Below are 20,621 nucleotides of genomic sequence, written 5' to 3' on the forward strand. Positions count from 1 at the left end.
AGCAGAGTCCAGCACTTGGAAACATCTACTGCTGGTCTCTACTGCTTATTAAACTATGGAACACTTACCACCTTTAGCCGGTGTGGGAAGTGAGAGAATGCATTCAAATTTAGCAATATTTTCCAGGCTTACAGATCCCAATTAGATTTTTGGGTCAAAAAATAATATATCTGTACAGAGCGAAAAGTTTAAATATGTTGTAATGTTTTAATGTAATATAATATTATTTCAGTAACTTCATGTACTCTGTTATACACTGTCCTGTGCACAGCTTCTAATCTTGATATTCTCTTTTCCTTTATCAGGTTTTAAAAAACAGAAAGGGAGACGCATTTTTCATTGGCTTACAATTAGCAGTGGATAAAGAATTTAAGTAGGTGCTTAAAAAATTTTGCAGCTGGTATCTTTGTTGTGTGTTATCTATCTCATTCCTATTCAAATTAGCATTAACAAACGTTGAGTGTTGATACGGTGTCCATTGTGAGCATACATGGTATGCATTACAGGATTTAAAAGGCTTTTGCAGCTGCTGCCTGGCACTGTGCTGCTAGTTTTTGCCATAGAGTATTCCTAGTAAGTCCTTATTAACCTCAGTTTTCACCATATGTATTGTATTTAATGTGTAAGTAGCATAGTTATTACCACAACATATGTGCATAATGCTACATTTATCTACATTAAATCATCATCACCATTTATGTATATAGCGCCAGCAAATTCCGTAGTGCTTTATTCTCATTTTCTTCTTCCTATTTTGCCATTTTGTCTACATCTTTCTGCAGCAAGTTACTATCTTGTTCCATGTAAATAATGCTACGTACCTTAGTGTCATAAGTAAATATAAGCACTTAATTTTCTAGGTCAGCTATGAGGTAATTAGTAAAAAGATTGAAAATCACAGGGCTCAATACTGTTCCATATAACTATGGTTTGTCTTTGATCCTTTAACAAATTCTTTACTCAAGAACATACCCTTTCCCCAAGACCTTGTAGTCTCTTCTTATATACTAGACTCGTATGTAGAATGCATTTACAAAATCAATTGCACCACGGAGAACCAGTTTGAAATTTACCTCCTCATAAAAACTAATCACATTTCTTAGGCATGACAGGTCTATCATGAAACCATGCTGACAATGTGTTATCAAATTATTTTCTACCATATATTTCTGAATTACATCATTAAAATAATTATCAATATTACCCTACTGAGGTAAATCTCCCAAGTCTAGAAATCCCTGCTTGCAATGTTGTTCTCTTTTTAATATCTCTTATCCACCCTTATAAACTAACCAGTTATGAGGGAGTACATACATATAAGAAATATTAGTCTATCAATTCCTGAACTTAGTTCCTTTAGCACACATGGATGAATGACATCTGGGCTAGGTTCTTTATCTGTGTTGTTTAGGTGGAACTGCATCTACTCCTGGGTTACAAAAGTAACATTTAATGGACTAAATAGGCTAGTATTACACAACTGATTTCCAACAATTTTTTTCTTCTTTGTGAATATGAAAAAAAGTATTAACCCCTTCAGAGCTAAGGATGAGTCTTGCACATATACCTCAAAAGTGCTACGGACAAGTCCCACAGGAGGTTAATGAAGTGAAAAATCTACTTACAATTTCCTCCCCCCCAGGGAGGAGACAACAGAATGATGATGTAATTGTACCGGTGCCCAATGATGTCACTGAGGGGATAGACCTAGGTCATTGCACTACAGAAAAAATACGTAGTACAGGGTATGGGGTCAAAGCACTAAAAGTGTCCTGTTTTCCCAGTCCTGGCACCTACACACTCAGAGGTGTGTCCCCTTTTGATAAGTTATTTGATGGTGATCAGTGTGATCACCAGACAATTACCCCCTACACTACAGAAATCATTAAGAAGTCCAGGGATAGGTACTCCCCTCTCAACCTCTTTTTCATTAACTAAGCCCTGTTCCTTTATCTACACACTGCTTTTATCTTTACAATAACTACTTTCAAGGTTCTTGCTTTAAGTGTTATATATTAAGTGTAATATTAATTTTCTGAAATCTTCCATCTACCTCTACCTTTGCCCTGTGCCGCCTAATAACCTGTTTACCCTATACACATTATGCCGCAGATGGGCGAGAGGGATAAACAAACTATTTGGCATTTGCAGTTGTCACATATTACACAAGCATTACCACTGACTGGTGTTGGCGCAACTAAGCTGGGAGGGGCGGAGTCTAATGCACCCCCGGTGTTCACCAGGGAAACCCGCAAGGAGGTATGGACTTCACTGCGTGAGGTGCGCAGGTCGCGGTTCTCCCAGATAGTCACCAGTGCAGTGAATGAAGCGTAGTCAGACAGGCCGGGTCGGAACCAAGGAAGCGCAGTACCATGGAGAACAGGCAAGAGTGTAGTCAGGAACAGTCCAAGGGTCAGCAAGGTACAGTGGGTAATCCGGAAGAGTAGTCAAGGAAGCCAAGTTCAGAATTCAGGAGACAAACAAGTAATGCAGGGAAGCTGGAGAGAGGTATGAACCAATACTCTGGCATCCTAATGGTGCCAGGGTGAGGCTTAAATACAGTGGGAAAGGAAGTGGAGGAGAGGAGTTGTGTCTGATCGCCGGGCAGGAGTCCCATTGCTATGGGAACGATTGCGGCATACTGTGCATGCGCGCGCCGTGGGGGTCACGTGGGCGGAAGGACGTCCCATTGATAGGCAACGGGACGAAAGCTGCGATCCGAAGGTGACCCATGGCGACCTCTGGCACCCATGAGTGGTGCGGAGGCGGCGCCTGACAGCAGTCCTGGTAACAGATTACCCTATCTGTCCTCCTAATAATTTTATTTCCTACCACCAGCACCTGTCTGGATTTCACTTCACTGTCCTGGGGACTAATGGAAGTATTATGCTGCTGCAATGATACTTCTGAACCGACATTACCAATATCACCAAATTGGTGTATTTATTATGGGGTGTCAGATCAGGACTAACCTCGATAGTATTCTTTCATCCACCCTTTCTTTTGATTTGGACCTTGAGGGTTACCTTCTACTCGTCCTTATCCTCACACCCTTCTACACGGGTACCAACCAACGCCAACTTAGTGAGCAGCATCTCTTCATTTTGTCAATTGATTTATTGATCTCAATGTTGCCAGGTGCCCATTTAGATGAGCAACTCAGTCCCAGAACCGCACACATAGCACGGAACACACACTGTCTGCAATTTACTTAAGCTATATGGGGATAGTCTAGAGCAGAGTTTCCCAAACCCAGTCCTCAGGGACCCCTAACAGTGCATGTTTTCCATATTTCTCTGCCGGAGCACAGGTGTTTTCATTACTGACTGACACATTTTGGAAGATCCACAGGTGGTATAATTATTTCACTGGTGACCTGGGAAACATCCACTGTTAGGGGTCCCTGAGGACTGGGTTTGGGAAACACTGGTCTAGAGTGTAAGCACAAACTGTTAGTTAACCAAAACAATGGGACCTATTTATCAAAACTGATAAGAATGGTTAATATCGAATCCTATTTTTTTCCCATTTGTGTTTGTCTAATGGAAATATTTACAGAAGAATGCAATATGTTCTCTAAAGTTAATCACATTCTTAAAATAATTATCAATATTACCCTACTGAGGTTAAACTCACAGGTCTAGAAATCCCTGCTTGCAATTTTGTTCTCCTTTTTTAATATCCACCCTCATAAACTAACCAGTTATCAGGGAGTACATAAACATAAGAAATATTAGTCTATCAATTCCTGAACTTAGTTCCTTTAGTACACATGGATGAATGACATTTGGGCTAGGTTCTTTAACTGTGTTGTTTAGGTGAAACTGCAAAGTCACCAAGGGTGTGTATTTATTAGCATGCGGCGATCACAATGATTTTTTTTTTATCACTTGTTGCCGTAATTTATCAGTAAAATACCGCCCTTGGAGATTCTGGCCCGGCGCATTCAGAGTTAACTTTTCACTTCGCCAGTCTTAGTATCACCAGCATGAGCTGACTTGCACATGCTCAGTATAACTACAAGACCAACACACAAACCTTGGTTTATTTTGCCCTTAAGGTGAAGACTCAGTAAGAGATCAAAGGTATAACCTGCGATGCATAGCAACATGATAAAGAGGAGGAACATCAGGAAATAAAGTTAGTTATAAACTATGTCGGGTAAGCAAACCTGTGAAAACTGCTTGCACCTCTGCGGTCATGACTGTACCACCAAGATACAATTTCCCGCACTCTCCAATTTAACAGATGTTGTTGTGATAGCCCAGTGGCCACAACTGCACTGGGTTCTGCACTTTCCTGTGTTTTAATGCATCAGGCTATACGTGTGAGATATATGTGAAAACAGTTGTAAGAGTCATAACATTTGTTTTTCATTAGGTGGATGGACAATTCTCTTATGGACTTTGTTGCCTGGGCCAGTTATGAACCCAACTTTGCCAATAACGATGAGAACTGCGTTGTAATGTATAGAGACTTAGGTATGTCTTATCTTTATGATGAATACATATAAATAAAACAAACATGTGCCATTGTACACACACACACATGTATATATATATATATATATATATATATATATATATATACAAGTTAACCCGTGCATGATACTCATGCATTCTAGTCAAATCAAGCTACTTAAGGTGTTAAAAAGGTTCATCGCCACACACACGCAGCTAGGCTTTTATATATTAGATAATGCTAAGAGTTTAGTAGGTCAGTGTAGTATATAACTCCACCCAGCAGGTGGCGCTGCAGCTTGAGCACTCTGTCACCTGGTAGTTTTTTACACACACACACACACACACACACACACACACACACACACACACACACTAACACAGCATGTGTTTTCATGAGGTAAAATTACCTCACGAAAATGAGTTTGAGCCCTCAACTCGTAAATTTAGCCTTTACTACCGCTCCCACGTGGGGGAAGGGGGGATGATGGAAGTTAACTGACTTCACTATTATAATTTTTTGGTCAAATAATGTCAGTATACCAAATTTCAGGTCAATTGGATGAGCCCTTTCTGAGAAAATAGTCTTTTCCACACACACACACTAACACACGCCGCTAGGCTTTTATATATTAGATATATATATATATAGTACCTTCCAACATATGTGGATATGTCAATATTTTCTTGCAGGATCCTCCAAGCCACTCGTATCTCTGCTGTCTGTGTGGACAGCATGGGTGGTGAGGTACACAGATCAATGGATTGCTATGTTGCATGATTTCACTGGTGGTTTTCTACAATTCTGTTTCCAATGCAGCTCAATAAACCACTTGTGAAATATGTATCTGCTTCTCATTGTTTACAATAACTCTAGTAACATCCTTAAAAGATGACAAAGCCTCAAAAATAAAAATACTTTTGAATTACACATTTTCTAGAAATGATCTGGAAAACATTGGGATAAGCTATTCTGCCAAGGCGACCCTTTAATAAATATGACCAGCCATTGTACATAAAAAGTAACCAGAATGCAGTAGAACAGCGCCACCCAGTGGGGAAATTATCACAAAAAAACCCTGTTAATTATGACATAAAATGCTTGTTCGGCTTTACCAACTTTTAAAACTGCAATTTTCATGTATGGATGTAGTCTTACTTTACTCAAGGCAGGTAATGTAATTCATCTTTACTAATAAGCCATTTCCTTATTTTAACTTTTCCATAATAGGCTATTGGAATGATATAAACTGTGGACATCCATACGCATTTATCTGTGAAAGGAAAAACAGTTCTATTAATGCAACATTTGCCCCAACTGCCCCTTTACCGCAAGGTGGATGCCCGTCAGATTGGCTTTCATTTGGAAAAAAGGTAATTTTAATTACAACTACTATTATTATTTGTGTGTGATGTAAGCAACATGATCAGGGACAGGCTGGACTGGGGGGCTGGGTGGGCATCTGACCTCCAGGCCGGTCTCATAGTGGGTTACCTTGGGCTGGGTCACTTGTCCACCTGTATTTTTATAATTATCCCAAAGCTGAATGTAAATCAACTGATGTACTTCTGAATTTATTTTGGGAACTACAAATAATGTCTCAGGTACTCTTGTTCTCTTTCAATTACAACACTGATTATATTATGCTAAGCCTTATTTCATTAAGTTAGAACACGACATGTATTAAAGTGTGTACAGATATTTTTTACCATGTTTTAATTTTAGTCTTCCAAATTAACAAACTATCCAAAGAGGCCATTTACAAAAGCACAGTTAACAAATACATTAATACACTGATACAGCTTGCATGAACTTGCATGATGATTGAAGGTGATGTGAGATAGTACTTAGAACTACTTAGTATGCACATGTTCCAATGCACATCCCAGTGTTCCATGGAACATCCCAGTGTTCCATGGAACATTCCAATGTTCCGCACAGCAGTGCAAGAGCAGATAATCATCATGTTTGCACACTGTAACGGCTGTGGTCCCTTGTAAATAAAGGGAAAGCTTTACGCTTCCCTGTAAATCTTTTAAATACAATATGAGGCTCACAAAGTTACTTTTTTATTTATTTTTCGGTTTTGTGCTGCACCTGGACCCTGATCCACCCATGATGAAACCATACTAATTGTGTGTCCACCAAAAACGCAGAGGAACAACCTTGGTGGACAAAAGCACTAGTCTCAAATTCACAAAAATTGGCAATAATGGCTTCTGCAAAGCGCTGGTCTTCTGAGTCCTAAATGAATCGCAGTATGGGGATCATTGTTGTTTGTTCAAGTGCACAGGGGGCAGATGGAGATGGGACAGGAGTCAATTTTATCATTCTTCCTGAGCTTATTCTTTTTGTATTTTTTTTCTGTGTTGAACAGGCCTGAACAACCTGTGGCTCTTCAGGTGTTGGGAAACTACACATTCCAGCATGCCTTGCAGCTATTGACTGGCTATCTACTGGCAAAGTATGCTGGGGCTTGTAGTCTCCCAACACCTGGAGAGCCACAGGTTGGCCAGGCTTGGATTGTAGAGAAATGTTGGTCTTCTCCATTCTCATCGAATAGAAAGTTTGAGTGTTGAAATCGTTGCTGCCATTGCAGGACGACTATCTTCAAAATATTCAGGGTTTTTCTCATTTTGTGTGCATTAAAAATAAAATGTAATATAACATTAGAACTCACTGATTACAGGTTGCTTACAGCAGTTTGTAATTGGAAAAATTTGCAATATCACCCCCTATTGTAGATTATTATGGATTCAACCAATGATTTCTGCGAACTGTTTTCAAAAACCTGGCCTATGTGTATATATGATCACAGAATTAATCAGTAAATTCTAATTTACATATAATTTATAGTAGGGAGTGCATGATCTCATGTATTAACATTGTGTACTATACATACAGTAAACTTCTTAAGGGCTTATGTGAGTGAAGCATGCAGAACACAGGTGCTGCGCTAACCTTTGTTAGCCAATAAGATATACATTAGTCTGACTACACTGGACTGCGATCATCTGATTGGTTGCTATGGGTTACAGAACATATTGCACCATGTTATTAAATGAGCTCTTGTGTTACTTTCCCCCTCATGACGTAAATTACAAAGTTGATCTAAATTCCCTTTATGTCCTTTCTATGTGATATATACAGTCACTTAACATTCAAATATCATAGGACAGAGCAGTTCTGCAAAACATGGAATGGTTGTAACGTAATAATAAATAATCTACTTAAGTGTTATAGAATATTTGGAAAAGAAGAAGAAGAAGTGGTTGAATGGGCAGTCGCAAGATCAGCATGTCAGGAATTAGGCGGAAATTTGGTCAGCATACCCGATGACATGGTACAAGGTAAGAAGGCAGCGTACCAACGTCCGCCAAGTCACCAACATTGCTTTGTGTCTTCAACGAAAAATTTAGTTTTTTAACAAATTTTAATACATTCTCTACCCAATATATTTAAATTAAACTCCAACTACATTATACACCTATAATGAGAAATGCAGAAAAACATATACTAAGCATACACAATCTCAGATTTAAGTCATTCCCACAGTTCCAATATTGGCATGCACAGGCTTATGGCACAATTGGCTCAATAGGCTGAAACACCTGTAATCACTATAGAGACTAGGAGGTAAATGTATCAACCAGCGGATTCTGCAAGGGGCCGATTTCCAATGACTTTGCAAGGGAAATTTATAACGCCAATGGCTTTCAAGGTAAGTTTTGCCTCGAAAGCCATTGCCATTTTAAATTCGCCCTGCAGAGTCGCCAAATTTCGGCCTCTTGCAGAATCTGCTGGTTGATACATTTACTCTGTTGGGCTCCAAGAGCTGGACGGAAAGTAAAACCAGCCGGGTGGAGCACTCGGGAAGTAGGTGCTGGGGAGAATTATTATTATTATCATTTATTTGTTGGGCACCACAAGGTTTCCACAGCGCCGTACACAGTACAAACAGTAGACCAAAGCAGGGTGACAAAGTACAGAGCAATAAACACAAATTACCAATGCTTCAGGAACTCCAGGGAGACATATGAAGTAAAGACAGAGCAGAAGAACCGGTATGGAGACAGGAGGGGAGGGGTTGCCCTGCTCATAAGAGCTTACATCCTAAGGGAGGGTGAAACAAAAACAGACACGAAAGGGAGCCAGTGAAGCAAGGGGGAGGGAAGAGAGGGAGAATGAGAAGAGTGGATGAGGGGTTAGGTGGAAGGTTGGTAGGCTTAAAGGAACAGGTGGGTTTTAAGTGCCCCTTTGAAGGAGCACAGATTGGGAGAGAGATGGATGGAGCGAGGGTGGTCGTTCCAGTGGAGGGGGGCAGCTCGGGAAAATTCCTGGATTCTAGAGTGGGAAGTGGTGATTAGAGTGGAGGAGAAGCGGTGGTCATTGGCCGAGCGTAGGGAGCGGGCCGGAGTGTGAATGGTGAGGAGGTTAGAGATATAGGGGGCAGTAGACTGGGAGAGAGCCTTGTACGTGGTGGTGAGGAGTTTGAAAAGGATCCTGTAGGGATCCTGAAGGGACTAGGAAAGGTAACAGTTCAATCACTGTCCGTGTCTCTTTAGAATGATATTTATAGCCTCGAATTAGACAGTACCCATGAGCAATCGTATAACGATAGGCAAATCTATCACAATCCACACATGATCAGTAATACTCATACAGAGAAAGATTTTAGTGTGGATCCCACACTTTCTGGTACTCAAGATAAGTGTTACTAATAGAGGCTCTAATTCCTTGCATTGCAGAGATCCCTCAAGCCCTTACTTTGACCAGTTTGTAGTCCAGCAAATATGAGCTGCTAATTTGAAGGATGGCTAAACCTTCGGTCTCTTGTGAAGGATAACAAGCCAGGTGTCAGATTCTAAGGATAACCAATATTCACTTGATAAGAGAGAAAATTTGTAACCATAAAAGTTACATATGTAAAGTATCACCCACTGCTCCACGCGCTATTGTACATGATATACAAGAGTGATAAATAGGATGAGTTTTATTGGGAGTGAGGTAACAGTCCTTTAAAACTTTGTAGCAGTTTCCCTTTCAGTATCACACATTGAAGAATTCACTAGAGCTGTCAGGATTCTAGCCCACTCTTCTGAATCCAGTTCTTTACCATTCCCTCGGCAGGTCATTACTTTACATTTACATACAAGTAGTGTCTCCTTGATGCACAGGCAGTTGTTTTATAAAGTGTACCAGTTGATGGTAAGAAAATTCCTCTCTTAGAAGAATGTTGTAAGAATTTTATAGATCTTGGAATGATAATTATTCAGAAGTAGATAATTTACATTAAAGGTATGATATATATATATATATATATATATATATATATATGTATATGTATATATATATATGAACAAAAATTTGGGTTATAAGATGTGATTTTCAGGCAGGTAAGCCTTGAAGGAGAATTACAAGCTCTGGGGAGTTTGGGACGGTTTATCCTAATTCAGGAGTCTCCTGCACATCCAAGCTACTATATCTTTAATCACACCAGAAATTAATTAGTGGGACAAGTGGAAGCATAATTAGTGTCACAAGGTTATGTATTTCAGCTACTAATAATTGTTAATATTCATATGTGTTTTATTCTAGCTTTCCTGGTTACTCATTTGAAAGATTTCAGTGTTGATGTCTGGATTGGAATGAATGATGTCAATTCAGAACACAAGTTTCTTTGGACGGATCAAAGTGGAGTGTATTTTACAAACTGGGCCAAAGGTCATCCATCTGGAAGTCATATATATGCCCATGATGATGATGTTAGTATTTCTCTTTGAATATTGTTTATATCATGTCTCTTTGGGGCTGTCAATATATACACTCACTCCATGCAGTAGGATTTGGGCCTCATTTACAAAGCACAAAACGGCAGAGGAGTATGGCGTTACCAAACAGGCAAATTTTCTCCTGAATCACACTGGTGTTCCTAGATTTACGCCAAAGTGCAATGGTTTGTGGATCAAGGTGGTGGCATTTGGATGGAGCGAGGGTGTTCCTTGCTTATCACAGATGCGGCTAGTTATACAGAGCACTGCAAAAACCAGATTTCACTTTGTAAAAATGAGATTCCCACTTGCACGGGTTCAGAATGTTCCACCTCTCCAAAGACCAGAAAGGAGGCAGCCACTTTGAATTGCAAATTTGTGATGCGTTTCGCAAATGAGACCCAGTGTCATCAGGAATATAAATTAGGGCACTAGAATGTTGAATGAACATTGGTGGAACAGTCTAATATGGAGCAGAATTACAGCTTCTACTAAGAGCACAGGAGATATTCTAACACACCTACCTATTTTATAACAATCGGCATTGTCCCACAAAGACAGAGAATGAAAGATTCTATCCTCTTGTTCTGTAGGCAAACATATGCAGACACTCTTTATTGGCAAATTATGCAAGCAGAGCATCTATTTATGACAAGAAAACAGAAATGTAGAGCCTTAAATCCAACTTGCAGCCAGATGCATCCATCTTTCTAGATCTCATCGGTGCAAGATATGCAAAATTTTTGCTGCAAAATGTAAAGTTTTTGCATCAGAACAGGCTATTTTGCAGAGTTACATTTTTCCTTCACTATTCTAAAGGAATGTCACGCTGCACTTTTGAGTCATTTTAATTTCCTGAAATTCTAAATCTATGAATAGAGCTGGGACAACCACGGTCAAACCATTCTGCTGTGCTTTATAGTAGGGAGTAGGATTGGGAATATTGGAAGTCAATTCTTCTGGCGAACATGCAGCATTTTGTAGCTAGATGTGGAACGAGGCAGATATTCTGTAGATGAGTTTTGAAAATATTGATAATATCTCTAAGCAACAAACTCTAATCTTCCAGAACTGTTACTTGAATCGGACCAAACCCTTTAGGTGCACACTTCAATGCAAGTTATTAGGCTCAGAGATTGTGATAATGAGGGAGTGTTACATGTACCCCATAAGGTACCTTAGCTATGTCCAAGTTTTCTACAGACTGTTATAATTACCTTACATTTACTGTATTAGAGAATAGATGATTGATTGAACATGAGAATACACTTTATAGCAGAACAATACTCCAAAACTCGGAATAAACACTTTAAAAATCCTGCAGTACCAGCATTTCCACACTCTCTAATTTGCCCTAATGTTTATATTTTCCTGTAGACCGATTGTGTGGCTATGAGGCGTGGTCCTGTTTTGGACGCCGGTACATGGACTGAGGAAGAATGCGACCTAAATAAAGGATACATCTGCCATAAGTCTAAAGGTATGTTCCATCTAATTTAATGCAGTCCAAACACCTCCATGAAGAGGTCCACATGTCTGTACAGAGTATGCGATCACAGGGCGGATACTATGCCAAAACTGAGGCCATTTAGCACAGTGTATAAACCTTTTGGAGAAAAGGGGGGGGCTTCAGATTGGCTGGATATATGCTGCCTGCCCCCATTTAGACAACTCTCATCTAGTTAATATAGATATGGGAAACCTGGGTGGGTTTGTATCTAAAGGAATTGGGGACATTTATGGAATCTGTTGCTTTGGTAACTGTAAAAATAGTTCTGTAACACCTAGCAAATCATCAGATATTTGCTTTCATTTTCTAAACCGCACTACAAAAATTACATTTCAAATCGGATTGGTTCCTATGGACCACAGCACCTTTCTTGCCTGGTGTCCTCTGTACCAGTTGTCCTTAATGTTCCCTATAGCCTTTGACTGAATAAAACATTTTTTGACACACAACATATGAGTCAGACCTGGCAACTCAGGAAAGGGGGCACTGCACACCTTTTTGGAAATCTGAGCTGCTGGGTGCAAGCCAAATAGTGTGGGTGTGGGTTTCCTCCCAAACTCCAAAAACATACTGGAAGGGTAATTGGCTACTATCATAATTGACCCTAGTCTCTGTCTCTGTCTCTCTCTCTCTCTCTGTCTGTGTGTATGTTAGGGAATTTAGACTGTAAGCTCCAATGGGGCAGGGACTGATGTGAGTGAGTTCTCTGTACAGTGTTGCGGAATCAGTGGCGCTATATAAATAAATGATGATGATGATGATGATGACAGTGCAGGACACTCAGGCAAACACCCGTGTAGACCGTCTTCACACTGAACATGGGTCTACCCGGTTTTCCATGGCAAAGACCCATTCACACTGGCAGCTACCCGGGTTAGACCCGGGAATAACCCTGCAAAAGACCCGGGTCTAATTCCCGGGTCATCCGACCTGGGGAGATGCCCTGGGACCCATTCATACTAAGCCAAGACCCGAACTTCGGGGCTCGCCTCAGCAAAATCTCTTTTAGGCAGTGTGAATGGGGTATATGTAAACTCAGGTCTATCCTGATGGGCTTGATCTTAAACTAGACCCAGACACTTTACTTGACTCCCCTTCCCAGTCAGCATAAGATACATGGGATCCTATTCGAGCCTACTCGAGCCTCGTACAGGCATCGGAGATGGCATTTAAATCCTCCAATCCCAATATTAAAACAGACCTGAACTCACAAACTACGGGACAGAGTCCAATAAACAGTGCTTAGTCTAAATCTGTGTTACATCTAATTTTAGCAACAAACTTAACAGAGAACATTATTAAAAAGCCGAGGAAAGCAGGGGCATTAAAAACATGTTTTTTTTTAACAATATAATTTAAGTTGCTTACTTGTATGTGTTGAATTATCATTATATATAATATTCTTTTTTACATATACATATTTTAGTTCCCATTAAATAGACCATAAAGAAACCAGGAGCATGTACGTGGAATGTCCCCCCCATTCATGCCAGTGTGCAGAGGAAACAAATCAGGAAGTCTAGGAACACATCCAACAAAATAGAATTTTGTGTTCCTAGGATCTGTGTTTTGTCTTCAGTGACTGTGATATTGCTTCTAAATACATTGGGCAGAAGGGTATATATATAGACTTTTACATCACTTGCACTAAAGGCTGCCTTTAAAAAAAATATATATGTTATTTCACCTATATTATTTAGCTCTGTAATAAACAGCTACATATCCAGGGCTGAACACACTCACCTTTTCCCATGTTATGGGGTAAAAACTGGACAACTTAAGATGACCATACAAAAAGAGATCTGATGGCTGGAACCAGCATGTTTAGGTCACACATAATGGGCTATTCAATAAGACCATATTTCAAAACAAAAAAATAAACACTATATAAAATAAAAACATTGCATGCAACAATATTATTCTTAAGCCTATGATGGTATAAGGGAAGTTGGAAGTTTGCTGCTGTTTTTGATCTCTACTGAGTTGCTTGTTTTATTTTGCTTTTTAGACCCCACACTACCACCTGCCCCAACGACTGTCCCACCCGTGAACTTTTATCATTACGGTGACTCCAGCTACAAGATTGTTAAAACCAAGATGAAGTGGGATGAGGCACGACGGTTGTGCAAGTCCTCAGACTCTGAGCTAGCCAGCATCTTAGACGAGTACACCACATCCTTTCTAAAGATTCACTTACTTAAACTTAAAGAGCCTTTTTGGATTGGCCTGAATAGCAACATGGTTTGTATAGAGATTTGTCTTGTCACAAGTGCAGATTATTATAGAAATAACAATACACATAAATTCATTTTGGATTACAAAAGAATAGATTTTTTTCCTGTACTGTGATTAGAATTTGACAGTAGCCCACACACGATGGGAATACCCTAGAAAAACAAAAGGTAAATGAAAATTTGCTGGCTTTGAAAGTTACATATAGATCGTGCTAGACATTTGTTCTGAAAATTAATAACTTTTAGCATTTAAATTCAGTGATTCAGAGACAGATTCTAGTAGTTTAAAGAAAGATGATAATTGTAGTGGAGGACTGACAACGTCATTACAAAACTTTAATTCTGTTTTGACACACACATAAATAATCAAACTCCTTAGGCAATGCTGCGTGCACTACTGTTAGGTACACGCAGCTCTCCCTTTTCAAGCAGAGTCATGTGAAGCGGGGGCAGGGTCCGACCACCTCAATTATACAGTGCCCCAGGATTGGAGGGGGGTTTCCAGACACTAGGAAAACCCCCTCCCCCCGGTTTGCCTATGAGGCTGTTGACAGCGACTGCTTGTAATATCCACTTAAAAGGATTCCGATGAATGAACATGCCGGGCGCATACAATGACGTCACTTTCATGAGTGACTGTATTAATGTTGGTGTTAATGTGTTAATTTAAGAAGGCGGCAGCTCTACAATGTGGTTTGCATAGGCTTGTATATTGTCGACCCGGCGCCTCATTAAATTAACATCTTACACCAACATTAATACAGTCGCTCATGAAAGTGACGTCATTGTATGTGCCCGGCATGTTCATTCATCGGAATCCTTTCAAGTGGATATTATAAGCAGTTGCTGTCAAGAGCCTGTCGGGGAACACACAATTGGTGTGATCGTGTCTGGTATGCAGTGTCGGGTTTGTCTGCTTCGTTATTAAGTTCATGAGCTCTAAAGTTCTTCTACAGCATGTTTTGATTTGTTTTAAGAAATATTGCCTTATATAACATGTATCCTTATAACATTGTTTGAGGATGCTCAAAATTAACAAAGTTTACCACACCACTACTCAACCAGTTACTTGTGGCAGTATTTGTACACATGCATAGACCAGAAGGAAACACCATTAGCTATCTTGGACTCATCAACAGTTAGGACATAAAGGGAGCAGATTTGCACCTTAGCAAAACCATGATTCATTGCAGAGTGGGTGAATTTAAAAGGTGTTTGTCAGATTTAGAGTTGAAAGGGGGCATGTCCAAAGTGTTTATAAAAGACTGAAAAATTGTTATCTGCAGAAGTACACCAAGTTTAGGCTCTGATATGTACTGCAGCAGCTATAATGAGTGGGGTAATAGAAAGGAGGGTAACCGCACTAAATGAAAAAATAGTACACTAGGTACTTAACCCCAATGTTTTTACTCCAGATTATTATTAATATATTAAGATGTTATAACTGGAGGGTGCTCCCTTATACTTATTTATTAGAATAAGAGCCAAGGAAAAGAGAGTATGTGTAGAGGCACTCCGGGGTGTTTTTATTAAAATAACTTGTTTTTATTGATATGCATTAAAAGATATCAGTACAACTTGCGAAGGTATAAAAACAGTGCTGAGTGAAAAATAAAATGCAGATTTGAACTGCAAAATCGCTGTGTTCTCATGTCATAATACAAAATATAATTGGCATAATATTGTTATTTGTATATTGATATTTTAATTATTGTGCTGATTACATAACACCTTATTGGCTCATTAGCTAATAATATTAGGATATATTAATGCCTAATAGCTCAATATCTCTGTGTAGAATGTCAGGCAGTGATAAAACTGAAACAATGTCAATTAGTATTATTGACACACATCTATACCACTCCTATAGCTAATGAGTCCAAATTAAGGTGTAGTATTGTCAGATAGTTAATTGTGATAATGATCCTATCTAGGATCCTCCAATATCACTGTATCACTGAAGTACAGATAGCGTGATTAGTTAGCATGTAATACTGCCATCAAACAGCTGACCATTATCTCTTGAGGTCAGCATAATAAGGCTGTATCGATATAATACAATTCTATTGGTAATGTTATCAGGTAGCTAACCGTAGATGTCTGTGAAAGGTATCTGAGTGATATCTGAGGATCAATGACTAACGTATCTGAGTGACATCTGAGGATCAATGACTAACGTGATACAACTGCTAAGCTGCCTATTCTGGCTAAGTCTGTTTGCAGTAAGACTATCTGGCTAAATAAAGATAGTTTTCTAATCAGCAGGGCATGAGAAACACAGCGAACGCCGACGCGCGTTTCGCATGTGTGCTTTTTCAAGGCAAGACGAGCTACAGCTATCATTGGCTATTTAAGCTGTGTACAGACCATCCCCTTGTTTGCGTCATAGCACAAGATCCAATCATGTGGTCCACATCGCGGAGATGATGGACAGTTAGAACTGCCTATCGTTGGTCTAATCCAAGATGTTCTGGATTCTTATTGGTATTTACAGTGAAAAGCGGGAAAGGTTTATTTAAACTGTACAGCGGAGATATCGTATTGTTTTATGGTGTCTGTTGACATAGCTGAATTGATACCATTAGTTCTAAGGATATTAATAGCGTTGTATTATAATTACCAATTACAAAATGCCCATTGTTAGAGATAGATATAAATTTATCACAACTACGACTATAAATAGACCTTTATTTGGAAGTAGAGCCTGTGATATCATCTGTGTAAGTATCTATTATACAGTATTATATTAGTACAGATATTGTCCTAAGTTATATATTACTTATGATACATGTATAAAGAAAATAAATTATTTTTATATGATTTGTTTATATGATACCTGAAGCAAATAATATTGTTCTATATTTAATTAGTAAATTATCATATTTTATATCTACTGGTCTTGTGTTAATATGGTAATAGGTATATTATGATACATGTGTGAGGGGTATAAGTTTTTCTTGTGTACATTATTTATGGGATCCCTTAAGAAGATAGTAATATACAATATTTACTTAATAGGTTGCCTATTTGATATCTACTATTATTGTGTCAATATGGTAATAAACATATTGAGTGTGATTGTTAATTCTAATCATCATTAAGAGTGATATTACTTAAATAAAAGTATCACAGTATTCCGAGTGATTAAAAGGTGTACTCAGGTGAGGGAATAGTGCATTGCAATGCAGGGTACAGAGTTATTAATAAAAATGTGTCAGACCATCATTCATGTGACATATCACATGGTTAGATGGATAAAAATAAAATTAAAATTGTGTCAGACCATCATTCATGTGGTGTATCACATGATTGGATGGATAAAGATACATAAATTCTCGTGTACAGGTATAGCTGTTAACATGGTGAGAAGGGAAAAGAGGGGGAGGGGGGACGACAAAGTGAGAAAGAAAGGGAGAAATATTGGCAAAAGGGTTTATTGTATCACATTAGTACATGTTTGTATTTGTATATTTGTGCTATTGGTAATAGCATAATAACGTATTAAATTTGAACATATTTATTAGAGAAAGGCCAGATAACTATTATAATCATTTAGGCCTTCTGGTATCATACTTCCCATAATGAAATTTTTTTTAGTTTCTCTTCTCAGGAGTTCCCCTTGTAGGTCTCCTCCACGAATCCCCATATGTACTTGTTCCATAATATAGGCTTTCACATATTTTGGGTTGCTATTATGAAATAATAAAAAGTGTTTTGCAACCGATGTTATTTTTTTGTTGTTATTTCGATCCCTCTCCGCATTTCTGATGTTTCCCACATGTTCTAGGAGTCTTTTTTTAAAAGGACGACTGGTCATTCCAATATATTTTTTGGAACAGGGACATGTTAGACAGTATATTATTCCTGAAGAATTACAGTTCAAGAAATCATCAATTTTCCAGATCTTATTGTATTTATCCTTATATTCTTTTGTCATAACTGTATATTGACATGCTTTACATGACCCACATGGGTAGAAGCCCTCAGTTTTGTTCCTTTTCAGTATATTTTTTTGAAAATGGCTATGGACAAGTCGATCATTTAAATTCTTGGATCGCCTCCAACTAACTGAGATTCTTTTACCTAGTGTGTTTTTCAAATCTTGGTCTAAAAGAAGGATATGCCAGTGATGTTGAAATATATTGATAAGTTCCTTCCATTCATTACAGAAGGTGCCGATCATCCTGACCTTAGATGATTTGCTGTCATATTTTTGGTTATTAGAGGAATAAATCAAAGAGTTTCTATCTTTTTTTGCGACAAATTTTTGAGCATCTCTAATCGTTCTTCTCCCATATCCCCTATTTTTAAATCTCATGATGAGTTCTTCCGACCTTTTTGCAAGAGTTTGTTTGTCAGAGCAATTTCGTTTCATCCGTAGTAGTTCCCCTTTGGGTATGCCTTTAATTACTGCTGGATGGTGTGCACTTGAACAGTGCAAAACGCTGTTAGTAGCGGTCAGTTTATTGGTTATAATCTCTCAGATAAAAATCTAAAACCTGAGCATATTAACCTACTGACGAAAGGTTTATCCTTTTCCCCATCTAGACCAATGGACAGATTTGAATGGGAGAAAGATTTAGCTCTCTTTTCTAGAAAACTTCTTCTTAAAAAATTTTATGAAACAAATAAAAGACATGATGGAAGTATAAAGGAAGATGATGGAAATAGCCCTCAAGCTACATCAACCTCGGCCCTACTGAACACCACTGATGATATTACAGCTTTAGAAATATTAGAAGAATTACAGGACTCACAATCAGAAGATAGATTGACAAATATACAAACACAAGTACAAATAAAATCTACTCTTAAAAAAAGGTCATCTTTCCTACCTGATATTGCTATGTGCCCACAAGTAAAAACCTTTACAGACCTAGTATCTAGGGACCTAGATAAATTGTATGAAAAAATACAAAGACACCAACTGGTTAACGGAAATCTAAACAAGAGAGAGATCCAAGTATTAAAAGAAATAGAAAGCTGGACAGATGTTGAAATTAAACCCTCAGATAAAGGGGGCAATATTGTTTTATGGGCAAAAGACAAATACATAGCAGAAATTAATCGACAGTTAAGCAATACAACCTGCTATAAACGTCTAATATTCAATCCTACCGCCAATTTCTTAAACATTTACAAATCTATAATCACAAAAGCATTTGACAACAGAGTAATAACCAAACAAGATTATGATTATCTGATGGTAGAGAATCCAAAAATACCAACAATGTATATACTCCCAAAAATACACAAGAATGAAAAAAATCCCCCGGGAAGACCAATTATCTCGGGTATAGGGGGATTGACTGAAAAAGCTAGTAAATACATAGATCAATTTTTACGCCCGTATGTTTCCAGTTTACAATCATATGTGAGGGATACTCTGGATGTCTTATCTAAAATACAAGAAATTACAATAAATAAGGATGTCTACTTAGCATCATACGATGTAGAATCCCTATACACAAATATAAATCATAAAGATGGAATAAAGGCGGTACAATATTATCTAGAAATGGATATCAACTCTGATCGAAATGAACTCATTATTACCCTTTTACAATTTATTCTAACAAAAAATTTCTTCTTATTTGATGAAAGATTCTACCTCCAAATTAGAGGTACCGCTATGGGGACATGCTGTGCTCCGACTTATGCCAACTTATTTCTCGGCTGGTGGGAGAAGGAGGTAGTTTTCTGTGAAACCAATGACAAATATACCAAACATATCCTACTTTGGCTCAGATACATTGATGACATTCTGATCCTGTGGGATGGGGACATACCTCTGTTTAATGAATTTACTATCATTTTAAACAGCAATGATTTGAATCTAAGACTAACCTCGGAAATTGATCTTGAAAGGATTAATTTCTTAGATTTAACAATCTACAAAAATATCAATGGTACCCTAGATACGGATATATACAGAAAACTGACCGCTACTAACAGCGTTTTGCACTGTTCAAGTGCACACCATCCAGCAGTAATTAAAGGCATACCCAAAGGGGAACTACTACGGATGAAACGAAATTGCTCTGACAAACAAACTCTTGCAAAAAGGTCGGAAGAACTCATCATGAGATTTAAAAATAGGGGATATGGGAGAAGAACGATTAGAGATGCTCAAAAATTTGTCGCAAAAAAAGATAGAAACTCTTTGATTTATTCCTCTAATAACCAAAAATATGACAGCAAATCATCTAAGGTCAGGATGATCGGCACCTTCTGTAATGAATGGAAGGAACTTATCAATATATTTCAACATCACTGGCATATCCTTCTTTTAGACCAAGATTTGAAAAACACACTAGGTAAAAGAATCTCAGTTAGTTGGAGGCGATCCAAGAATTTAAATGATCGACTTGTCCATAGCCATTTTCAAAAAAATATACTGAAAAGGAACAAAACTGAGGGCTTCTACCCATGTGGGTCATGTAAAGCATGTCAATATACAGTTATGACAAAAGAATATAAGGATAAATACAATAAGATCTGGAAAATTGATGATTTCTTGAACTGTAATTCTTCAGGAATAATATACTGTCTAACATGTCCCTGTTCCAAAAAATATATTGGAATGACCAGTCGTCCTTTTAAAAAAAGACTCCTAGAACATGTGGGAAACATCAGAAATGCGGA

General features: G+C 38.3%; 1 protein-coding gene across 1 annotated transcript in view; it reads left to right on the top strand.

Annotated features, from left to right (window-relative positions):
* Positions 1-20,621, top strand: part of MRC1 (mannose receptor C-type 1) — a 96,999-nt gene that overhangs the window by 61,003 nt on the left and 15,375 nt on the right. Inside the window, exons 18-24 of the mRNA XM_075211918.1 lie at positions 306-373; positions 4,381-4,481; positions 5,692-5,834; positions 7,697-7,811; positions 10,060-10,226; positions 11,610-11,712; positions 13,751-13,983. Coding sequence (XP_075068019.1) covers positions 306-373; positions 4,381-4,481; positions 5,692-5,834; positions 7,697-7,811; positions 10,060-10,226; positions 11,610-11,712; positions 13,751-13,983 — 930 coding nt within the window. The remainder of the gene's footprint in view (positions 1-305; positions 374-4,380; positions 4,482-5,691; positions 5,835-7,696; positions 7,812-10,059; positions 10,227-11,609; positions 11,713-13,750; positions 13,984-20,621) is intronic.

Source organism: Mixophyes fleayi, chromosome 5 (assembly GCF_038048845.1).
Source record: "Mixophyes fleayi isolate aMixFle1 chromosome 5, aMixFle1.hap1, whole genome shotgun sequence".
NCBI lineage: Eukaryota > Metazoa > Chordata > Amphibia > Anura > Limnodynastidae > Mixophyes > Mixophyes fleayi.